The sequence below is a fragment of the Poecilia latipinna genome, unplaced genomic scaffold (genome assembly GCF_001443285.1).
Source record: "Poecilia latipinna isolate Pla-1442-1.1 unplaced genomic scaffold, P_latipinna-1.0 Scaffold1338, whole genome shotgun sequence".
Classification (NCBI taxonomy): Eukaryota; Metazoa; Chordata; class Actinopteri; order Cyprinodontiformes; family Poeciliidae; genus Poecilia; species Poecilia latipinna.
In genome coordinates this window covers 52618-75068 of record NW_015113954.1, presented here as the reverse complement: position 1 = coordinate 75068, position 22451 = coordinate 52618, and the positions used below count along the sequence as shown (strand labels likewise).

General features: G+C 37.3%; 1 protein-coding gene across 6 annotated transcripts; it reads right to left on the bottom strand.

Annotated features, from left to right (window-relative positions):
• Nucleotide 1: 1 nt before the first annotated feature.
• LOC106961816 (coiled-coil domain-containing protein 73-like) lies at nt 2–21270 on the bottom strand. Of its 6 annotated transcripts, none has more exons than XM_015055844.1 (21): nt 21206–21270; nt 19310–19402; nt 17981–18121; nt 15038–15109; nt 14826–14897; nt 14702–14737; nt 14436–14510; nt 13116–13154; nt 11155–11290; nt 9838–9917; nt 9321–9443; nt 9158–9217; nt 8466–8570; nt 7167–7277; nt 6915–7055; nt 5499–5724; nt 3798–5325; nt 3312–3393; nt 3081–3190; nt 1572–1660; nt 2–1228 (listed from the first exon to the last, which is right to left on the bottom strand). In XM_015055844.1, exons 2-17 carry the CDS (start codon nt 19352–19354, stop codon nt 5003–5005), a joined length of 1785 nt encoding a protein of 594 aa, XP_014911330.1. In that variant the 5' UTR covers nt 19355–19402; nt 21206–21270; the 3' UTR covers nt 2–1228; nt 1572–1660; nt 3081–3190; nt 3312–3393; nt 3798–5002. The 6 variants fall into 6 exon arrangements, with proteins under 6 accessions (XP_014911330.1, XP_014911329.1, XP_014911333.1 ...); XM_015055843.1 differs by having other exon boundaries at nt 21119–21242; XM_015055847.1 differs by lacking the exon at nt 8466–8570 and having other exon boundaries at nt 21119–21243.
• Nucleotides 21271–22451: the final 1181 nt, after the last annotated feature.

Below are 22451 nucleotides of genomic sequence, written 5' to 3'. Positions count from 1 at the left end.
CTGCAGGACAGAAATGATTTAATAACAGAAAAACTTAAATTACTTATTTTTTTCAACCGACTGAAACAAAATCCAAGAAAACGTCTAGAATGCGACATAGATGAAGAGCAATCATACCAAGGAGAAGCCAGGTGTCTGAGCTTCATGGTCTTTACATTTCACAACACGAACATAAAGTTAATGAGATGCTAATTACAGTGAGCTAATTGGTCTATATATTCCCTAATTGATTTCTGTTAATTAGGGTTTGTGTATTTGGTGCTAATTGTTACCTCTATGGTTGTGTCTCTTAATTAGCATTAATAGGTGTTACCAGTTGTGTTCCAACATCTAATTTCACTTTTAACAACAACAACTGCACGGATTTAGACCAAAGGTTCCTTCACATTTAAAGCTCCTCTGAGGATATGAGGTTAATGTTAATTGCCATGTTAATTAATGTATTAATTGCTCCTAGAATCCTTTTTTTTTTTTCTAACAGCACTTTTGTTCCGTAGTGATATGACTGGGCTGTTTGCTTTGAAATATTTCAGGTTTATTCAGAGAAATGTCTTGAGATAAAAAGACATTTCACTGTCTTTTTATACCCTTTTATATCAGGATATTTCCTCTAAAAAGGCATTAGTGGTTCCCACTGCTAACAAAAACACAGCATTATGAACGTTCTTAAATTGTGCAGAGTAAAATGATTCACAAAGTTCTGCTTCAAATTAAATTCAACCTATAAAAACACACAAAACCTTATCCGAACATTAGCTTAAACTTCTAGTTGTATCAATATTGCCTTCCTCCTGAAGCAGTTGCCCAAATCTGACAATAATGAAAGAACAGCACAGAGTTCTGCGGATAAAGCAACATTTTACATACTAAAGTTAATGTGTAAAGTTACAAGGCAAAAATGAGTTTATTCATGTATGCTTTAAACTAAAGTTTGATTTTAGAACAAAAAAAAAAGTTTTACTTATTAATATTTAAACCTAAGACACAACAAATGTACCAACTTGTCAAACTTGTTTGGATGTGTAGCACAGAAAGATACATCAGTTTTGTTCAGTTGTCAGTTCGTCGTCTTTTGGACAGTCGAAGTCTCTCGCTGTTGAGAAAATGTTCGATCTTAGAGATCTGAGCTCTGAAAGCAGACTGCTGGGTTTCCCTCTCCTGGGAACAGGACAGATCCCACTCCGACTCCGGCCCTGTAACTAGAGATGAGCTCTGAGCTTTGCTACACCTGGTATGAAGAGAAATTACAGAGTCACTTACAGTAAACACATTACAGAAAATTTGAGAAAAAAAAGTATGTACAGGATACATAGAACCATATTTATTTACAGAGCTTTGAAATCGAATTCCTTCCTCTTGAATTTTTCACATTTGCCCCTTTCCCATCATAAACTTTCATGTATTTTATTGTGCTGCACAGCAACACAAAGTGGTGAATAATTGTGAAGTGGAATTAAAATGATGCAAGGTTATTACACTATTTTATAAATAAACTGTTACACATCTAAATAGTTAAAATAATTTACATTTGGATAAAAACAACTCTGAGAATCTTTCACAAACATACTTACTCCAGGTTGGTCTGCAGTGAACCTTTGCTGCTTGCGTTAGAGGAGAGGGTCAGTGGAAAAGAACTGACGGACAAAGAAAGTGTTTTGTCCTGTCAAAAAGACGACAAAACAAACCATAAATCAAACACTTTTACCTTTTGGCATCTTTTCCTCAAATCATGTCTGTAAAATTGATGCGGTAGTTAGAGGTTTGATTCATTCTCAGAGGAAATGCAACACTAACTCAAACATAGATGTGAATCAAGAATCAAGCAGCAGCAAATGACATGTAAGAGGATCCAAGTGAGAGTAGCCAGGCTCAGACTGAACTCTGGTTGATGCTCCCAACGTTTCGAGTTTGCATGTAAAAAAAAAAAAAGAAGACTTTGCTTGTCACTGTTATTTATTAAACTTTTTTTTTCCCCCTCAGTGCTGTATTGACTGCCAGCGCCTGGATTTGATCAAATCGAGAATGACAGAGCAGAGTTGGTGACAAAGGAAAACGAGGATGAAAAAGAGGAGAACAACGAGCGGGTGGAAAGTGAGTGAGAGACAAATGATGAAGTGAGAGGAAGAGGGAAAGTGCAACAGATAAAGATGGAGTAAGTGAGAAAGAAGGGGTACCCGAGGATCATTAGCTAGGTTTTCTTCCACAGGTCATTCGTTCTGTCTGTCTGGCTGTTTGAGAATGTCTGTAAGGTCATTTAAGTTCTTTCACTCAACACCTGACTCAGCAGGATCCCCCAAAAAGAAACACTGTCTGAGCATTTCGTCTGGCCTGGGCACATACACAAATTTGCTCCTATATTTAAAGATTGTGAAAAGAAATGTTAAAAAGTCATTTTTGGGTCAGCGGAAGGCTCAGAGTGGAAGAACGAGAAGTACCCTTAAGGCATTTTACATATTTCTAGTTCATATATTCTCCTCTGAGGCTTTCATGTAAAAACGTTGCACATTCCTTTCCTGTTCAACGTCAAATTAATGTCCTTTCCTTTGGACAAGTACCTCTATAGCTTAAAATGAAACATTGCAATGATGATTTATAATACACAGAATATACAATATTTTGTTTTGTTGTTTTAATATAGAAAAGTTTCAATAAAGAAGCACCGAGTGGAAAACTAAGTCCATCCAACGAGTCAGCAGATTCTTGGATCATTTATTGCCGTTATGTCTCCCAGCGGTCTTTTTCTGAATGACTTTGTCAGTCCTCCACTCTTTACAGTGTTGTTTTGGTTTACTGATGTTAGCAAGCACTAATATCTGCACCAGAAACTTTTATCACTTAACAAGCCAACAGACTCAAAGAATCTTAAGCTTCTTCCTTGGCATTGTCACAACATACCTGTACTATTGGGGATCAGTTAATCAATTGATTTGTTTTGCAGTATATGGGTGTCATTTACTTTAGCGGATTCTGGTTTTTAAAGGCTGATTTTGCATCTTGGCCTTTTTTAATTAAAATGTTGAGTTGCTTTATCTCATTTGCTCCGTTACGTCTCAGTTGAATCTTCTTTCATAACAATTTACCGTTTCTGCTGGTTCCTCTCTGCAGGTTTCTTCCCTCTGTTGACCCGTCAAAGAGGATGTAGCTCCAGAAACACTCAATAGATCTGATGCTCTCAATATAAGCAAGGGGGCTTTAAAAAAAAGACAAGAATGTCAGAAAAACAATCATTATAGCACAGGGTAAATTATATGCAGTAGATGTACGACAGCGTATCATGAGTCATACAAGGATGAAAGGATTTCAACCATCACCTTTGTTGTGCCTGCTTTCGTTGAACATGGGTATAGTGCCGGGGGAATGTCCTGTGCTATCTGGTCGGGACACATCGGGAACCTGGAAAATCAGAGCTTCATGAACGCCACAGGAACCCCAGGCGTTACATACGTTTTATTTTTCGGCAGCATTTATACTTAATACATTTGAGGAAATCTGTGGTTTCTGTCTTTGTTTCTGTTTTGCTTCATGGCACCTTGTTGGTGGAAAGTGGTGCCCTCGTCTAATTTCTAATAAAACCTCTAAAATGTGCTGCTTCGGGTTTCTGTCTGCATGACTATGCGACTTATTCTCGTTTTTAAAGTTAGAATTATTAAACTAAGCTTTCTGAAATTTTTTGGTTGTCACTTGTAAAAAATTTTGACTAATTGTTATACAATGTAATATCTAGAAAGGTTTTGAACTTGCGTTCTAAAAACTTGCCTTTAGAATACAGATATCTTATTTTTTTAACTGTGTTATACCTGGTTTAACTGCAGCAGGCCGGATCCGTCTGACTTTGGTCGTTTCCTCTGAGCTGCCCCCCAGTCAAACAGAGACCTGCAGGGCTTTCTGCTCATCAGGGACAAATCAGAGGAAGCACCAGGTCTCTTCTGGTGAAGCTGCGAATGGTCAAGGTCTGGACATCCATTATTGTCATGACTTGGCCGAACAGAGAGATTCAGATCGCCTTTGTCTTGGGTTATTCCTTTAAGTCCAGAATCCTTCGGCGTGTTGGTTTTTGTTTCCTCCTGAATGTTTTCCCTTGAAACATCTGGTAGAAGGATAGCCTCCATGGATACATCCTTTAAACAGGATGTTGACGAAGGTGTATGCACAGTTTCACATGCGTTTACGTTTGGCCGAATCTGCTTCCTCTTTTGTGCATCGTCTTCATCATTAGCCACAGCAGACGTCAGCCGCACACTCTCCTTCGCTGAAATTTCCGGTGGTGGTTCTCTCATTAACTCAGACTCGCTACTAACGGGTGCATCGGTATTTTCGTCTGTTTGAATCATATCGGCGTTGACGTGTGGAGAAATACGTCTTCCGGTTTCAGTTTGGTTTGTTTGGCACACCTGCATGTTATGTTCTTGCTTTAACTCGCCAGCAGGATTCGTCTGGGAGGCGCATTCAGCGGGAAAAGGACCCGATGTTTCCCTGGATGGGTTCTCATCTTCTGGAATCTGGCAAAGTGAGATCGACTGAGCTTCAGGACATGAAGTCTGATCCGTTGTGGTTAAGATATGTAGCTCATCTTCAGCACTGATGCTGTGTTCATCTGAAGTCACTTTGTGTTCATTTGTGCTGACAGTAAATTCATTGTTTACATTTCCGTCCTTCTCTGTGGTTTTTAGAGAAACACTTTCTGTGTAGTTAAGGGGTTCACAGACGGTTGACGGCAGCTCAGTATCCATGAAGTCATTGACCTGCCCGCCGAGGCTCGCTTCAGTCATATCAGCAGTTGTGAGAGCTGGTATCTGTGTTTCTGGACTTTCTGATGCATGCTTTGCCGACTCTCCTCTCTCTTTCACTCCATCTGTTACTTCTCGCTCACCTCTAGCTCTCGTTTCTGGGTTACTGGTCCTCTCTGTCGCCTTTGCTGACCCTTCAGCATCCCTGTGCATATCTGTACTATCTGCCATTTGAACTGGGGTTGTTCTTTTTTCTGCAGCATTTCTTTCACTTTTCACATTTTCTTGAAGCACTTTTTCCTCCTGCTCTGTATTGTTACCTTTTTGCTATCCTCCCCTCTCTCATGCATCTTATTCTTTCCTCTTTTGTTCTTTTCATATGTTTCATATTCAAATAACTCTGTAGATCCATTCAGTAAAGCGCACTCAGGGTTTGATGTACCGACACAGGTAGATTTACTCAGCAAACTCTGATCAAGTCCAATTAAGTCCCTTGTACCAGCGGTTTCTGTGGTTTTTTCAGAGTTATCAGGGATGCTGCTTGTGAAATATGATGACTGTTTAATCATTTCTTGCTGATGATTCATCTCGTCTTGACCTGGGGAGGAAAGGTACAGATGTTGACAAAATATGCTGTTTTAACTGCAGTGTACTCAAAAATCGTTTCATCATGAACCGATGGCATTTTTGGCCTGAAGATAAATAAATTTAAGGTTCTCAAAATGGAACCAAAAACTATCCTTATCTCCTGTTTATATTCAGAAGGCTGACCTCCATTTGCTCCAGTAGCAGCAAGCTTTGAAGCTGTTCCTGTGTCCTTCAGACAATCCTGGATTTTGGCCTGAGAGGAAGCAGCGCACTGCAGACTGTCGAGGTCAGGCAGCTGAGAGCTGGAGTCTGGACCCTTAGCAGTTTCCTCAGCTCTGAATCTTTCCAAGACTGAGCTGAAAGGACTGAGCTGGGTCGCAACAAGAGGACTCTGACTGTTGTCTTTCATCTGTGAAAGAAAAATAGTCACTTAAATTCAATGAACTGATGAAATAAACTGTTAAAACCTTCAAAAACTAACGGGATTTCACACATATAGTTTATTTTAGACAGTTTAATCCTAGAACGGTCAACTTTTAATAGAAATATTGAGAACCTCAAGTTGGCCATGCAGGTCAAACATATTGCAGTGCATTAGATTAACATCAAATATAGTCTATTTTATACAATTAGAAAGACAAAAATTGCAAATCATTCAAATTGTTTTCTTTAAATAAGATTTTTTCTTTTTTTTGCCTGAATTGGAATACCATATTACTTAAGTGAAAACGTGATGATTTGTAGCACTGGATGCATCTGCAGCTAAACATGTTTCTAACATCAACATGTGAAAAACATGTGAAAAGCTCAGCCCTTTTTGTCAACACAGCTAATCTGTTGAGTATTTTTTAGATGAACCAATTAATAATTGGAAAGCAAAAGATGACAAAACTGGTAAATCTGAGACTTTTTGTGTGTAACAGAATTTGAACCATGCAGGTGAAGCTAAAACTACCTGAGGAGTTCTGGTTGGGACACATTTACAAAGAAGTTTGTTTTTTTTTTTTTTAAATCAATCAATCAAATTTTATTTGTATAGCAAATTTCAGCAGCAAGGCATTTCAAAGTGCTTTACATCATAAACACAAAAAAATACAAAGTCATGTAACATAGAATCAACAATCAAAACATTACATTAATGCATTATATATATATACACTGCTCAAAAAAATAAAGGGAACACTCAAATAACACATCCTAGATCTGAATGAATGAAATATTCTCATTGAATACTTTGTTCTGTACAAAGTTGAATGTGCTGACAACAAAATCACACAAAAATCACCAATGGAAATCAAATATATTAACCAATGGAGGCCTGGATTTGGAGCCACACACAAAATTAAAGTGAAATGTTCCCTTTATATATATATATATATATATATATATATATATATATATATATATTTATTTTTTATTTTTTTATTTTTTTGCCAAGTTCTGGCTTAATTACTACTCTGAAAATGTTTGCCTACACTCCCGCTAACAAATGATCAATTACTAAAGTAGTTGACGATTATTTCAATAATCAAATCAATTCATCACGATTAATCTGATTAATTATTTCAGCCACAGAAGTAGGTAAAGAGCATTGATTACCTGTGGTTTCCCAGCTTGCCGTACTTGTGAGCTGGCCTGCAAAATCAGGTCTGCGCATTTCAGCTCAAGGCCTTCATGAGCTTCTTTCAAGGCTTGAATGTCTGACTGCTCATTCTTAATTTGATTCAGTAATGTTTCTCTCTGTGTGATCACAAAAACAAAGAAAACACAAGACTGAAAAGTTTTTGCTCTGAAAAAAAAAAAAAACTTAGTCTTTACATCACCTTCACTAAAGCGTAGTCTCTGTTTTACCTCTTTGTCCCAGCTTGTCTTGGAAGCAGCGTAGTTCTCCATCAGTTCAGCCACTTTGTCTTCCATTGTCTTTCTATTCTCTCGCATCACTTCGCGTTCTTGCTTAAGGGCCTGCCGTAAAATTAATTGCCCATAAGATTTCAATGCAATACTAAATTTTTATGAGTTTATTTAACGCGAACAGAAGGTTTTAAACAGGGCCAAGAGAGAGAGAGAGAGAAAGAAAGAGATGGCACTGCTTGCTAATACAAATCAGGTGTCTTGTGTCATTTTAATAATGATTTTAATAAATTAATGAGAGAGAGAATTAAAATGGAGGGAGGTGGGGTGGCACAGAGCAAAGGAAAGAGAACAATAAACTGCAGAGTCATAAATGGAGAAAAACATACTATCATTCAGCTGCGGGGGGGATTTGATTCACAAATGTGCATGTTGTGATATACTGCACCATATTCAGCAAATTTATGAGATGGAACAGAGACTGGCATTTATTCATGCCTTTGTACAAGTGTTTTCATAGTAATTTAAACAGATCCTGAAGAATGTTTTCCTTGTGCAGCACTTAAGAAGGTGCAGGGTTTCCAAGAAGGGATGAATTTGATTGAGTCAAAAATAAAAACATACACCCCCAGGGTTCTTATGCAATGCAAAGAAACGACGAGCAAATAGGAGCACGTTTTTTATCTGTGCTGATAATTTTTTTATGTTCAACAAATGCTTGTAACAAGATGATAAATCCTGAATTGTGCTAAAAATTTAACGAGTCGTCACTCATTCTGGAAAGTTATATTTTTGTTTTTACTCAATAGCCCTGGACATCCTCTTTTGTTTCATCAGCAAATTGCAACATATTTCAATAGTTAATTCTCTTCTGTTTTTACATTATTCAGAAACTACATTTTTATTGATTGGATTGACTCTGCTATGTGCATTTTAGACAATCTTGAGAATAATTAGACTCGGAGTACAAAACAATTTTAACTCTCTGAAAGTCGATTGTAATTTGGCGCTCATGCAGCAGACCAGTGATGGAAATAGAAACTTTTCTATTTGCAAGGAACGGGCACATCTGAAAGGACACCAGAGGGCAAAGTAGTGGGACAATGAGTTGAGTAATGTGTGACAAGTATTTGCTGAAGCATCCAACTGTTAATAAAATTAGTGAATAAAAGTCACAAGGTGAATCTGCAATTGTCAGGAATCTCTTACAGAGCTCTAATGTTTTCAGCGTGAGGGAAACTTGTGTGACTAAATGTTAAAGTTGCAAAAGAAAAATCAGAAAAACTGAAAAAGTCTGACCTTGAACATTTGTGTTTGACTCTCTAGCTCCTGTTCGAGTCTCCTTACAGTCTGTGTCTGACTCAACAACAGCTGCTGGTTGTGCTGCAGGGCCCTCATCAACTTCTAAACACAGATTCACAGAAAAAAATAAGAGCATCTTTGGAACAGTCATTCTTTTCTTGGAAACCAAAGATCTTGTGAGACTCGAGATGAACTATGAAATGCTCCGTTTTGTGTTTCATCCTAAGTTCAAACATCCTTTAAGCTATTCAGTCTCAGGGGGTCATAGTCTATTTTATTTTCCTTTTAACATTCTTTATATGTTAAGAGAAGCCTAAGAGGTCAGCATAAGTAGCAATCTAGTTATTAGTATAGTGAAAACCATTTATTTTTCTTCTCCTACATAGCCAATTTAGTAGATTTTTTAAGCCGTTTTCAGCATTGCTCGACTGTACAGCTTAACGAAATCCACAAAAGTCACTGGCACAGTGACATTACCAAGTTCCTCTATTCCACTCAAGCTTTGCCCTGAATGGTACAGAGAATTTATATTAATACAATAAAGTCCACGTGATAAAACATGAAATTTCAATTTTATACTATTTTATAGGAAATGTGATTCTGTGCATTTTTCCATTAAATTTTCAAAACATTTTACAATTCTTCTAAACAAAAAATAAAAAAAGTTTGTCATGTTTCTTCTTCCTTACCTGCTTTTCTGCTCGTTCAGCAACATTCTCCTCCCTGAGTTTCTTGTTCATTTCAAACTCCTAAAAAAAAAAAACAAACATAAATTTGTTCAACCTTCCAAATGCCCAAAGACACTGCTTTGGGACTTATTTAAGATCCCTGTTTTACTGATGCCCATGTTACCATGTGGACTTTTTGTTGCAGCTCCTGTATGTGCTGTTCCCTCCCTAAAGGACTCTGGGTCTTCTTATGTCTGACTGAGTTCATCTTTTCCTTTATGAGCTTGTTACTGACTTCCTCCAACTCCTGAGAAAGAATCAGACAAAATGCAAAAACATTCAGACTTAAGACTTGTTGCAAAGTCAACATTTCAAAGTAATCAGGTTGGCATCTTTAGGAAAACAGCAGTTGGGTTATAAAACTAAAATGACCTTCAAATTTAAAACGGATTGAATTTATGTAGCACTTTCCCAGTCATTTTGACCACCCAAACCATTTTACACTAGAGCCACATTCACCCATTCGCGCACACATTTATGTGCGCCTATCAATACGCAGATTGATAGGCAACTTGGAAAGTTTTCATGGGAACATCGGCAGGTGACAGGAAGAAGCAGGAATGAAATCTACAACCCTCCGATTGACGACAACTCCCCCCCCACTGAGTCACAGTCAAATGTAATTTGTCTCGTCTTCATACCTTCTTAAGTGAATCAATGATTCCTTCTTGTTTTTCTCTGGCAGAAGTCAACTTGTTATTTATCTTCATGGCCTCATCAACTTTAGGAAGAATACATGTTAGATTGCCATCAAACATGACATAAGTATGAAGTCTGACAACACTGAAGTAGGACAAGTAGAAGAGACAATAAAGGTTATCATTTAGTCCCAGAGATTGTAAAAGTACTTCATCGTTTTCCAGATCCTAAGCTGCCTTGTGGGCTTATGTGTATTACAGCCAGAACTAATATCAGAGGACATAACTTGTCCAAACACAAAGATATACCATGAAAGCATGAGCAGGATTTTTAAAGGGCAGGGAACTGATATGATACATCGGTCTTATCTGGTGTCAGCAGAGAGGGAATTCTTTCTCGGCTTACGTGTGTTAAACATAGCTGCCAAAAAAGAGTGCATTTTTCATTTTTCACAGGTTATCAAAATAACCCCAAAGGGGCATTTAGACAAACCTGACAATGACCTCTGCTTGTAGCTTAAATTGTAAAATAATGATGTAGATTTGGTGCAAAAGATTGAGAGTCAGAAAACTTGTACGTGAACCAATGTGCTGTTGCAATACCACACGAGCCAAACAAAACTCCATCTTCAGTTTGAAGATCATTTTCAGCACTTTATCAAACAGCAGAAGAACGTAGCAGCAACACAGAGACAAGTTCAAGCGCTGAACTTGATCTGATTGTTTAGAGCTAACTTAGCCTGCATTGTACAGCCTGATTTATATAACATGTATAATACACATCCCCTGTGTGTTAATCATGAAAAATGTTTTAGAAAATGTTTAAAAATATTTATATATTCATATTTACTGTCCACAAGGGCCTGTGTGCTGCAATTCTTAGATGTCTCCCTGGTCCAACACATCTCAATTAAACTACCTAAATTACCTCTGATGTGCAGTCAAGTTCTCCAGAGTGCTACTACAAGAGTATTTGACTCATGTATGTTGATGCAGAGACACATAAAATAGATGCAGGACATTGATCCTAGAGAACTGTGATTACCCACTCCTGGTCTAGAACGTTTTCCCTCTAACTTTTCAAAAACGAAAAAGCCCAAGGATTTAGAAAATGTTGGAATTGCCATTTTAAAAAGCAAAGTAAAGCACACACATTTATAAACTAATACGCAGATTGATAAGCAACTTGAAATGAATTGCATTTTGAGTAGTATGAAGACCAAACAGTTCAATAATATAATTTACAGATGTCACTTCAATAAGAATATCAATGCTCTTTTGCATCTATTTTTTTTTTTTTTTAATCTAGTCATACATTACCATTCTGCTCCAGTTGGTCATGAGCCTGCTTGACCATAGCGAATTGTTTGGAAAGAGCACTGAATCTTTTCTCCACCTCTGCCAGCTGCTTCAGGTGGCTGTCCTTTGTGCGACTCTGCAGGGCTAGCTTCTGTTCCTGTGGAGGAGTCGCAGTTACAATGAACCAGAGAGGGGAAAAAATGTTTCAATGCGGACACATAATCGGCAACAGCAGGTTAATCACTGAAAACACTGGAAGCAGCTTTCTGATAAAACTATGCACCAAATAAAATAGTGGTAAAGATGTATTTTTATTCATCTTTATTTGAGAGTTTATTCTTCCCATTACTATTCTTTTATTCTTGTTTTTGCTATCCGGGTCATAAGGAAAGATGGAAACCTGACACACGGTATTTGAATGAAATTTCAGCATCACACCTGTGATCTAAACAGCTTCCAAAGACATTCACTATGACTACAGGATTACAGTGATAGGCTTATTTGACATTCCAGTTAAATGTATGTCTTCATTGTTGCTTTAAAAGAGTGGAGGATCTGGCAGGCAACAAGTCATCCACGTCAAAAGGTGAAAATCAGTTCACACAATTCAGCAAACAAATCAACTATGCACCCACATCAAAGCATGCTAAAGACCTGAACAGTGCTGCAGTGCATGCTTCATTGCCAAAGACATGATTTCATTAAACCTGTGATCCTGAAGCTGATGAAGGCAGCGGTTCCACTTTACTAAATGCCATCAAGAAAATTCTTCACAAATAACGAAATCCCCAAGATGTACTCGGAGGTCAAAGCTCGTGTGCAGAAGCAAGGGGCGGAAGGGAGTGTAGTTTTCCGCAACAGCTGATTTGTGGACTAGCAGTGGTGGCGGTGGAGAACCATACATTAGCCTCACAGCGCGTTTCCTCTCTCTGGAGAGGGAACTGAAGTCCTTCACTTAAGTATCTGCTCTGCCTCCTCAAACCCTCAGTCGGTTGTGACAGATGGCTGCTTGTACTTTATTCCTGTTAAAGGGGAGTTTTTTCTCCTTGCTGTCTCTACACGCTTGCTGTAAAGTCGGTGAATTTGACGCGAGTCCTTGTCTACTGCCGCTACGTTGTCCAGGAGAGTGAATGCTGCAAGTCAAGGGTGCAACCAGTTGGGCTTCCTTAGACAGACATTTTTTTTAAACTACTTTGAATAATTAACTGTTTGATAACTAGGATCAACCGGAATTGAAATTGTATTTTTGCAAATTTTGCAAATTTCCTCAAAATGACATTATTGTGAAAAGGCACTATATAAATAAACTAAAATGAACTTAATTAATTTTAGAATCATTTCAGTTTTTCGTCAGTTTCTGTTATTACCTTCTTCTAGGCCGTAACAAAAGTGCTCACAGAAAAAGCGTGTGTCTGTGGAAAAAAGTATTTTTAAAGGCAGGCATGAAGAAATGTGGAAAACGTGTCCTGAATTCTGTCAGACAGAGACACACAGATTACAACAGAAGAAGAAGCAGTCAAATATTTAAGATGACCCCTGTTTAATGGAGCTAGTGGCCGAGTGTTTCAGAAGCATGAAAGAATCAACTCTGCTCATGCTTCGCGGCACTTTATTGCTCTTCAAACTGCTGCTATAGTTTGATTGTCTATATCAAGCTGATTTTTTTCCCCACCTTCCTCATTTTACCTCCCTTCACTTTCATCCCTCTCTCCAATCAACCAGCTCTCCTGAACTCCCTCTGAATCTGCTGCCAAGAAGGTTAAACTGAGCGAAGACCAGTTATAAAATATTTTAATAGAGATATTTCCTCTGCTGTGGTGGCAGTTCAAAGAGTCACACACTCCCAGTCTGTTACTTGTGATGAGCTCTTCCCTCTCAACCAGTGCCTCCTTAGCGCCAGTCCCTCGTCTTCCTCGTTTAATTCTCCTCCCTCCCAAGAATCACCTGTCAACAGATTGTATAAATGGAGGATCCCTCCTTACCAGCTCACTCGATTTCTTCTCCAAGTTGTATTTCAGCAACTGTGTAAAAAAAAAAAAAAAAAAAAGAGGGGGGGGGCATTAAATGACACTTTCTTTTTTCTTTTAAACCAAAAAGTAAGGATGACACAATTTTACAGAATAATTTTTCAGAGTAAAACAAAGGAAAAAGAAACTAGTTAAATTGCTTTTGTGACAAATATTCTCCAGTGTCTAATAAAGCTGAATTAAGTCTTAGGCTTATTTATTTCCAAAAGAGAAAACAAACACCCCAAAAAATACAATAATTTTAATTTGGAGGTTTAAAGTGAGACAGGAATGTATGAGACAAGAATCAAATCACTAAGCCTCAGAAATTGTTAATATCCAGTTTCATCCTTCCTCAATGTTTAGTTTAGTTAAGGCATTGAAACTACTTGAAGAATTTCAGGAAACCTCAGAAGCGGAGTTTAAACATTGCTATTTTTTTTTCCCTCAACCTGGCACGCTCATTTGAAAGTACAAAACGAGTTGAGAGTTACGGGAGGCATGGTGGATTAATGCATCGCAGTTACACGCCGATTCACAGGAACTTTAAATGACCACCTGGTGAATTTCTATAGAATTAAGACTTCAGAGTGCATCTTTATACTGATGCTGGGCTGCAGGAGAGATTCATCCTAACTGTAGATTTTATCTGTACTGATGTTTTTACTCCAGTGAAAGTACTGCTGACTCGGTGCTCTTGTCCCCATATTTTTTAAATGTTTACATTTTTAAACCCTTTTAAATCTGCACCAGTGTCAGCTTGAAATTAGTTTAAAATTTGACTATGAATAAAATAAAAACAATGCTAATTTCGATTAAACTGAAACACTCACACGTGGTAAAGTTACATCATGTTTAAAGCACCTTCATTCCCGATTGTTATTCATGTGAAAATGTCTTAAATTAAAGAAATTTATCACACCAAGGCACACTAATGAACTTCATTTAAACCAAACACCACCTGCATTGTCTCCCAGATGGAATATCAAAAGCAGACTCTATTGTCTATGTAACAAAGCTGGGTTGTTAAAGTGCAGCCGGCCATGTGGACAGCGGTATATCACCACTGTGTTGTCAAGCCTGCAGACAAACTGCCCTCAAGTCAGACCTTTGTCCTCGACTCTGATCAAGCATGACTTTTTTTTTTTAATCTACCGTACTTGTCCTGTTGAGTGCCTTAATATGAATATGTTTTATTAATTTATAAATAAAAGGGGGAAAAGGAAGCATAAAGGCTTTTGCTTTTAGAAGAAAAACAGAGAAAAAGAAGAGACTGAATGTTGAACTTCTCAATACCTGCAATGACTTCAGCTCTTCCTTTAAATTGTTAATCTCCTTGTCCTTTAACTCTGCACTGACCTGGTATTTCCCCTGAAATGTGATATTATTATTGTGAGTGTCAAAATCAGCAATAAATACCAAAGCACGGCATGGAAGAATCCCCTCCAAGGGCCAAGACTTTGTGCCTGACACAAGTGAATTTACTACTCCACTTTAGCATTAACTGAATGAAATGCACTTTTCTCCCAAAATGTTTCAGAGAAGAAATAAGCTCGTCATACCTTCTCCTCCTCAGTGTGTTGTAATTTGACTTGAAACTACAAGGAGGAAGATAAATTATATTTAGGATTTATGAATTAATACTGTGATTAAAAAGCTTTGTTCGGATTTTAAAATAAAACACACCCTTTTTTTCACAGAGTCGAGTGAGTCGGTGTGCTGCTTTGACATGGTTTCTATTTTATGTTGAAGGGATTCCTGTTGCACAACGAAAAAAAAAAAAAGGGCTGGAGTTTCATTCATAAATCATTCATGGATCATTACATATCATTCAAGATGTACAACTGAGTTGTTCTAAAAGCCGACTGTGCAAAGAGGTTTGTTACTGTAAGCTGTACCTTTTCCCACTCCAGCTCCTGTTTCTCCAGCGCAAGCTTACTGATCTCATCCTCAAAGCGCGTCTCTGCATTCTAAAACATGACAAGTGATAATCTCACTAAAACCGACACCAAGAAAACTTGTTTAGAAAAACAAATGTCCTAGGCTCAAGATATTTTCTCCACAAAAAAAAAGAAAGAAAAAGAGGAAACTTCATTATATCTCTGATGTCACATTACTTACCGACCTCTGGTTAGTTTGTCCAATTTAATGGATTGCACTTTGAATGTGACAAGACATAGTGGCCAAAATCCCTAAACAAAGGCCAAATGTAATCTCAGACAGACTTAACGTTTTGTCACTTAAAAGCTGAAAGTCAGCAGTATCCAAACCTTTTCATCCGGAGGGCCGAAACTGGAAAATCTAAACTATTCACAGGCCACAAAATTCATTAAATTTAAAATGCCCATGCTTTAATAAAGACAATGAGACTGACGTTCATTGTCTTTATTAAGGCTGAATTTCGACAACACATACACGTTAAAGTACTGTCAAAGTCCAGCTAAAAATGCTATTGTAATCATATTATTCAGCAATAGCAACACATCTTTTCCCCATATTGTGCAGCGCTAATGTGGGAAACGGGTGTTTTTACATTTACCGTTTTGGTGCTGCTGATATTCCAGCATAAGTAATATCCGATACAGAGCCTCTGAACATGACATGCACTCATCACTGGCATCCACATATCCACTGTCTGTGCAGTTTGCAGCAGTCATTCACACTATGAACTCTGAACGGTTCACAGAGCCACATAGGACAAAGAACCAAGCACATACAAACATGCAGACCTAAGAACAATTTATTGAAACCAATTAACCTAACAGTCATGTTTTTGGATTGCGGGAAGAAGCCGCAGTACCTGGAGAGAAGAGAAGAACATGCAAACTCCATGCAGAAAGACCCCAGGCCAGGATTTGAAACTAACTGCACCATCATGCAGCACTCAAAGGCATACATGTTGACTTAATATTAGGCTTTAAATGAGCAAGAATTGGGTGCGTAAATTTGAATTTGCTGTGTTTTTTTATTCATCCATGCATTAAAAAAACAAAAACACTAACCGTTTCCCCTCTTACCATTAAAGGAAGGATATTATGATACTCATGCCCCCTAAAAACGGTATAAAAACTTCACACTGGCTCTGTAGATAAGAGCATCTCAAATGGAAACACTTTCTAAACCAGATCACCGGTTAGTAAATTTAAATGGGGATTAACACTCGGTGACTGCAGTCCAAGCAAAGTGTAAAATAAATAAACGCGTTCTCTCCCATTCTTTGGGTTAATAACTCTGGAGTTGAGCCACAACTGCAAACTGCTTTAAGTTTCTCTGGTTCAGTCCACCGTATCTTTTTGTAGAAGCCCCCTGTGAGAGCGGAGCATTAAAGGGGAGGTTATATTTGTGGAACGCCATCCCTATCCTCCCTCTTCCTTAGGAGAAGGCAGGTAAAAGTCAACAGCTCTCTCTGTGTATGCAGTACTTTTTATGAGCATGTGGGAGCTGGTTGGCTCTGTGAATTTATTTTATAAGTTCCTATTAAAGTATGCTACCAGCATGGCACTGCATTAAAAAAAAAAACAATAAGAAAGCATAGAATATAAAGCTGATATTTTTTGGGGGGCTGGGGAATAATTACAGCGAGAGGGTGTTTAAAAAAATAAGGCTGTAAAAACAAACTGAAAGGTTTTATTAAGCTTTGGAAACCTCATGAATCAAATTGTGATCTTTAAATATTTTTTTATTTTCCCAAATGATATCATGTATATTAAATTTATTCCTTCTGCTTAGGTTTTATTCAAAGAGAAAATCTTAAGAGCAGTTGACACCAACTGTACAAAAGTCAACACCAATGTCCATCTACATCATGATCTGCTTTATGAATCTTTTTTTGTTGTTATTTAATTGCTGTTACGAATGGTAGGTTTTAAGTAGGCAATAAAACCGTCAAAGCTATTGTATAAATTTGCATGGGAGCTTAAAAATGTGATAAATTTAAAGTTCAGTTGAAAGTAATTACAAAATTTATCCTTAAATTCCCCAGGATCACAGCATAGTTTTCATTTTAATCCAAATTTTCTGAAAAAAAAAAAAAAAAAATTCTAAATTTATTGTTGTCACAAACGGCCACCATTGAAACCAAATCCACATGTGTTTTTTTTTTGTTTTTTTCAAATTTGAAGCAGTGAGAGAGCAGTGTGCTGCACTCAGAAACTCCCTGGAATTTGACCTGCTCAGGAATGTCCAGCAGTGTTGTGTCACCCTCTTGATTCCTAACCCCTCCGCTCCGAACAGCACCACTGCAAAGTGTTATTTTGCCTGAGGATGATGAGATGCGATAATGTTTTTGTCAGAGTTAACAGGACAATAACAATAAAATCCAAATGGCAACAAATGACCAACATCCCATTTTTGCTCCTTTAAGCTTTAAGTACTCTCATGTTGAAAGTGCTTGCCAAAGGGGCAGCGGGAAGATTTATTTATGTTTCAAACAAGCAAGTTTACTCTATACTCAGTTGTCACAAGGGCTAAATGGCTTGTGTGACCCCAATCTTGTTTTCAAATGTATGTAACCCAGCTGGGCTCGTCCTTGATAGCCGGAAGCACTTGCTTGAGCAATAATATGAAACCACTTTCCTCAATATCTTAATGAAATCTCACAGCTATGATCGGCAAACAGCACACCACAGGCGTCGCACTATCATTCATCAATAGGAATTTTAACTGTAGAATTAAAAGAATCAGGCCAAAGAGGAGTGTCCTTGCTTTATTGCAATTACATAAGACATCTATCATTATCCATCAGGCTTGTCGCAGATTGTTATGTAGTGAAAAGTAGTTGACCAATGAGATTTAAAGCTTTTCTCCTAGTAGGTCAGTAAAAGGTTCAGTGACTACATTACCCTTCGAATGTGCAGCTCTTCAATGACGTCCTGGAGGCCAGTTTTAAACTCCAACAGCTGGAGTAAAATGGGTGTGCCGCTTTCTGTCTGACCGTGAGAGCTGGACAGAAAAAGCTTCTGTTCCAATGCAGGGTCTTCAACCTGCATCAGAAAAACAAATACAGTTTTATGGTCAGAAATATTCACTACAATGGTGAACAGCTCTCCTGCTTTTTGAAGCTCATCCTTACAGAGCTGCAAAAATAAAAATAACTGATAAAGTGTATTGTAGCACACTGAAAGTTAGATGGAAGGAAAACTTCAACAAGCAACATGGATAATCACAGTGTTGTGACGATTTCAAAGGTAGAGGGATATTCATCACAGGGTGTGGACTTGAGATGGAGTGAAATCTTGAAAAGCAACAACAAAGACGTATTTAGGATATTTGAAACAATGTCCTGAATATACTCCTGGTGCTGGGCTAAGGACTGTTGCTGAGTGGTTCAGAGTACTGCAGTGATGCTTTTCCTTTGGAAATCAAGTTCTTGGAGTATGGAAGAAGACTGGATAACCTCAAAACCCAAGTCGCTTCAGGTCCAGGCCATTTCATCTGCTCATGACATATGAAATGGCACAATGTGATGCAAAGTCTTTTTTTTTTTTTCATTTTGTCTGATCGATCAATATGTCAGTCAGTCAAGATTGATTGACTTTATTGTCTGTCCTAAAGGTGGCAGGGTTTAACAGGGCTCCATATTAAAAACACATACATCCAAGATTAAAAAAAATTTAAAAAACAAGTGACAATATTATTCACATTCATACAAAAAATAATAATAATTAAAACAATTCTACAAAGATAATGTAGTGGCCTTGTTTGGTAAGGTTACTGCAGAAAGGACAAATAATATAACACCTTAAGGTTTATGGGAGGGGTCCTCTCATCCAGGTCTTGAGGGCCAGTGTCCTACAACTTTTAGATGCGTCTCTAATCCAGCACACCTGAATCAAATGGCTGAATTACCTCCTCAGCATGCAGTCAAGTTCTCCAGATCTTTGCTAATGATCTCATTATTTTATTCAGGTGTGTTGAAGCAGGGACACATCTAAAATCAGTCCTGGAGGTCTGGATTTGAAGATCCCCCGCTTAAAGAAAACCATCAAAAAAACTTGAAAATAGTGCAAAGAAATGTAAATAGAAACAGATTCCAGAGAATAAGCATCATAAAATAATTGCAGCAGAGATTAAAAAACTAGTATTTTTTTCTTATCTTTTTCTGAATTGGGAAAGAAAACAATTACGATATTAAACAATTATGATATTTATCTTGAAAAGAGGCGACTTACAGCAGAAAAGGAGAGGGCTGTCTCAGACTCTGCTTTAGAATCCATTGAGAGTTGCTTCAGGGCAGGCAAATATCCCTCCGGGTCACTTTCTGCCTGTTAGCCGAGATTGAAAAACATTTTGCTGAAAAAGGTTAATAGAATAGGCATTTTAATAAGCACTAGCACTCTCCTTTTTAACACAGTAGTTTATAATTACTCCCTGATCTGTAATTTTTACTGCTAAATGATTTTTGTGGGAATAATGGCGTGACACATTATTGCCTCATAATGCTCATTGGTCACTATAATCTGACGTAATGTCTTTGAAATGACCATTAAAGGCTTCTTTCTTTGTTTTACACCACTTCCACTCCAGTGAGGAGATAACATCCTGATTTGTCGTCTAGGTTAAAATGAACCTGCCCATTGACACTAATAGGGGTCAGAGTAATAACACTGGATCGACAAATTGCACTGTCAATGCTTTTTAAATTATCTAGGTTATTTAATTCAACCTGTGCACGGTCCTCTGCAACTACTTCCATCACCTGCGAATTCACAAAACAATGAGTGACACAAACAAACACTCTTTACACACACAGACACACACCAAGTGGAAAAAAAATAATATTTAAGTGGGAGGTCTCCACTAACCACTGGTTTCTTAATAGAACAGACCTTTTTTTCCCCTCACATTTAACCTTTGCCAGTATCAATCGTGCTGTGGAATTAAATGATCCCTGATAGAACTGGATACTATCATAAAAAGACACTGTGACCCTAGGCTAAGGAGTGACTTTGAAAGGGATGGTGTGAAATGTTTCTGATGTGCACGGCGCGCACATGAATGGGTTTGTTAGCGTGACCACTCGAGTAAGAAACAATGTCTTTATTTGCTTTTCTGTGATTCACTTGAGCAGGTATTAACCAATTTCTACCAAGCCATAAAGACATATCAAAGGAAGTTCCAGTCATTAAACTGGAACATTTCTACAAAGAAACATAATGTTTAAAACAAAACCTTGAAGTAACTTTTGCTCCAACTCCTCTGTGCTCCAGCAAGATAAAGAAGACTCTTTGATACAATAATACCATAAAATCAGACCACAAAAAACAACAATAACAGTAATCCAGTAATGCAACACTGTACAACCTAGTTGTCTTTCCTCAAATAATAATAAAATGGATAACTATTTGTATTTTTTAAACTATATTTGGTGTAAAGGTCTAGATCAGGGGTCTACAATTCCAGACCTAAAGGGCTGGAGTCCTGCAACTTTTAGACATGTCTGAGATTTCAAAACAAATCTCAGGAGACACATCTAAAATCTACATGACACCAATCCTCAAGGCCTGGATTTGAGGATCCCTGGTCTTCTTATTCTTGTATTTTTACAGCGTTTGGCAAACAACTTAATGTGAAGGATCCCTGGTCTAGATAATTTGAGTCTTATGCTGCATCCTAGTTATACTCAGAACTGGGAAATTTTGATTTACCCAACTAGCCCACGTACAATTTGTAAGTTAAACTTTACATTTCACTAAGGCCGCACTTCGCATCAACCATAATAAGATGTGACGGAAACGTGTTTATTTTACAAGAGTGTGTCTAAAGTCAATGTTACATCAAGAGCCAGCAACCTTAAAATCCTTAAAATTTTCCTCCTGGTCAAAATACAGTTACTTTGAGTCATTTATATAACGTTGACGTACTGAAATTACGGCTAATTTTCTCTTAATAGAAACAGTGAGTCAGAGTTACCCAAACTGTTGATAACGTCACGAACCAGAGTACATTAGGTAAAAATGTCGATGTTTTTTTTTTTTTACCTTAAACAGTTTCCGTTATCACATTGATATACAGAAACATGATACACCAGAGGCTAATATAGCTAAAACGGGATTTTAGCCACTCACGGTGTTCTTCCAGTTTGTTACCTATCACTGGCATTCCCTCGATTAATGCGCATGCGTACCGCTGCAATATTGCGCGTGGAGCTGTTTCAACATTAAATGTAACCAACCATTCTGTAATAAATTTTTTACAAATAAAGATAATGAAAAATTGATATTTATAATTTATTAGATTACAAAAATACATATTTAAAACCTTGTGCGTGTTTATTTCCAGTTTAAAATATTTTTATTTTCAAAATGTACTTTTAATCTACGTGTGTCATACTTTACCTTTAATATATGTTCTTGAAAAAAAAAAATTAGTTTTTCAAATTTCCGTCCTTTATCTTGCGAAGACACATCGAGAGAAATAGCAGTGACATAAACAACATAATTTAATACATGACAGTAATTGCTTTTAAAGTTTTATTTGTTCTGTTTGTGAAATATTGACAGGCAGTTTACATGTGATACAGTATGATTTAAAAAAAATACAAAAAGAAATACAGAGTAAATGCGACTTTTCCAAATAATTGTACACAAATGTATGTTTTATCTCCTCCGAGCATCAGCATTTGCTTTTTATTGTTCCCATGAAATCCATAAGAGTTGACTAAGAACTCAAGACATCAGAAGAAAGCTTCCAAAAATTTCCAAACAAATCTCAAGAATGAAGAGGTTCACTGACCTAGTTCAAAGTTCAGTGTGAGCTTGATAACTGCTGCCACCAAGTGGCTAAATGTAAGTTTGCTCCTCAGCTACACCCTACATTTTCTTGTGCTATAATCTTATTTTTAAGTAAGCCTTCCTCTTTCTGCCACCAACAGAAAATACATGGCTATTTTAATTTTATGTAAATAAGAGATATCTGTACACATTTTAGGAAATCAAGATGTACTTAAATATACTCCATGACCTGTTTTAATCAGCGACATTAACACAAAATTTCAAAAGTCACATTTCTCAGGTTGTTTTGCGACACGGATGAAAGATAGGCTTTTCCAAAACTGGAACTGGCAATTTTTACAGAACGCGCTCTTTGTCCATTTCTATAAAGAAAATGTACAATGTATGTATGTAGTAATGTATTTTATTTACTCAATATAAAAGGTTTTTGAGTACTGTACTAACTTTAAAGAAATAGAGTTCTCAGTAATGTCTGTATGAAAAATGACACGTTTGACGTTTTAGTCAGATATTTTCAATGTTTTTTTTTTCCTGCTCTCCTCCTTTTTGAATTTAGTTTCAGAGGGCTCGACTGTTACGT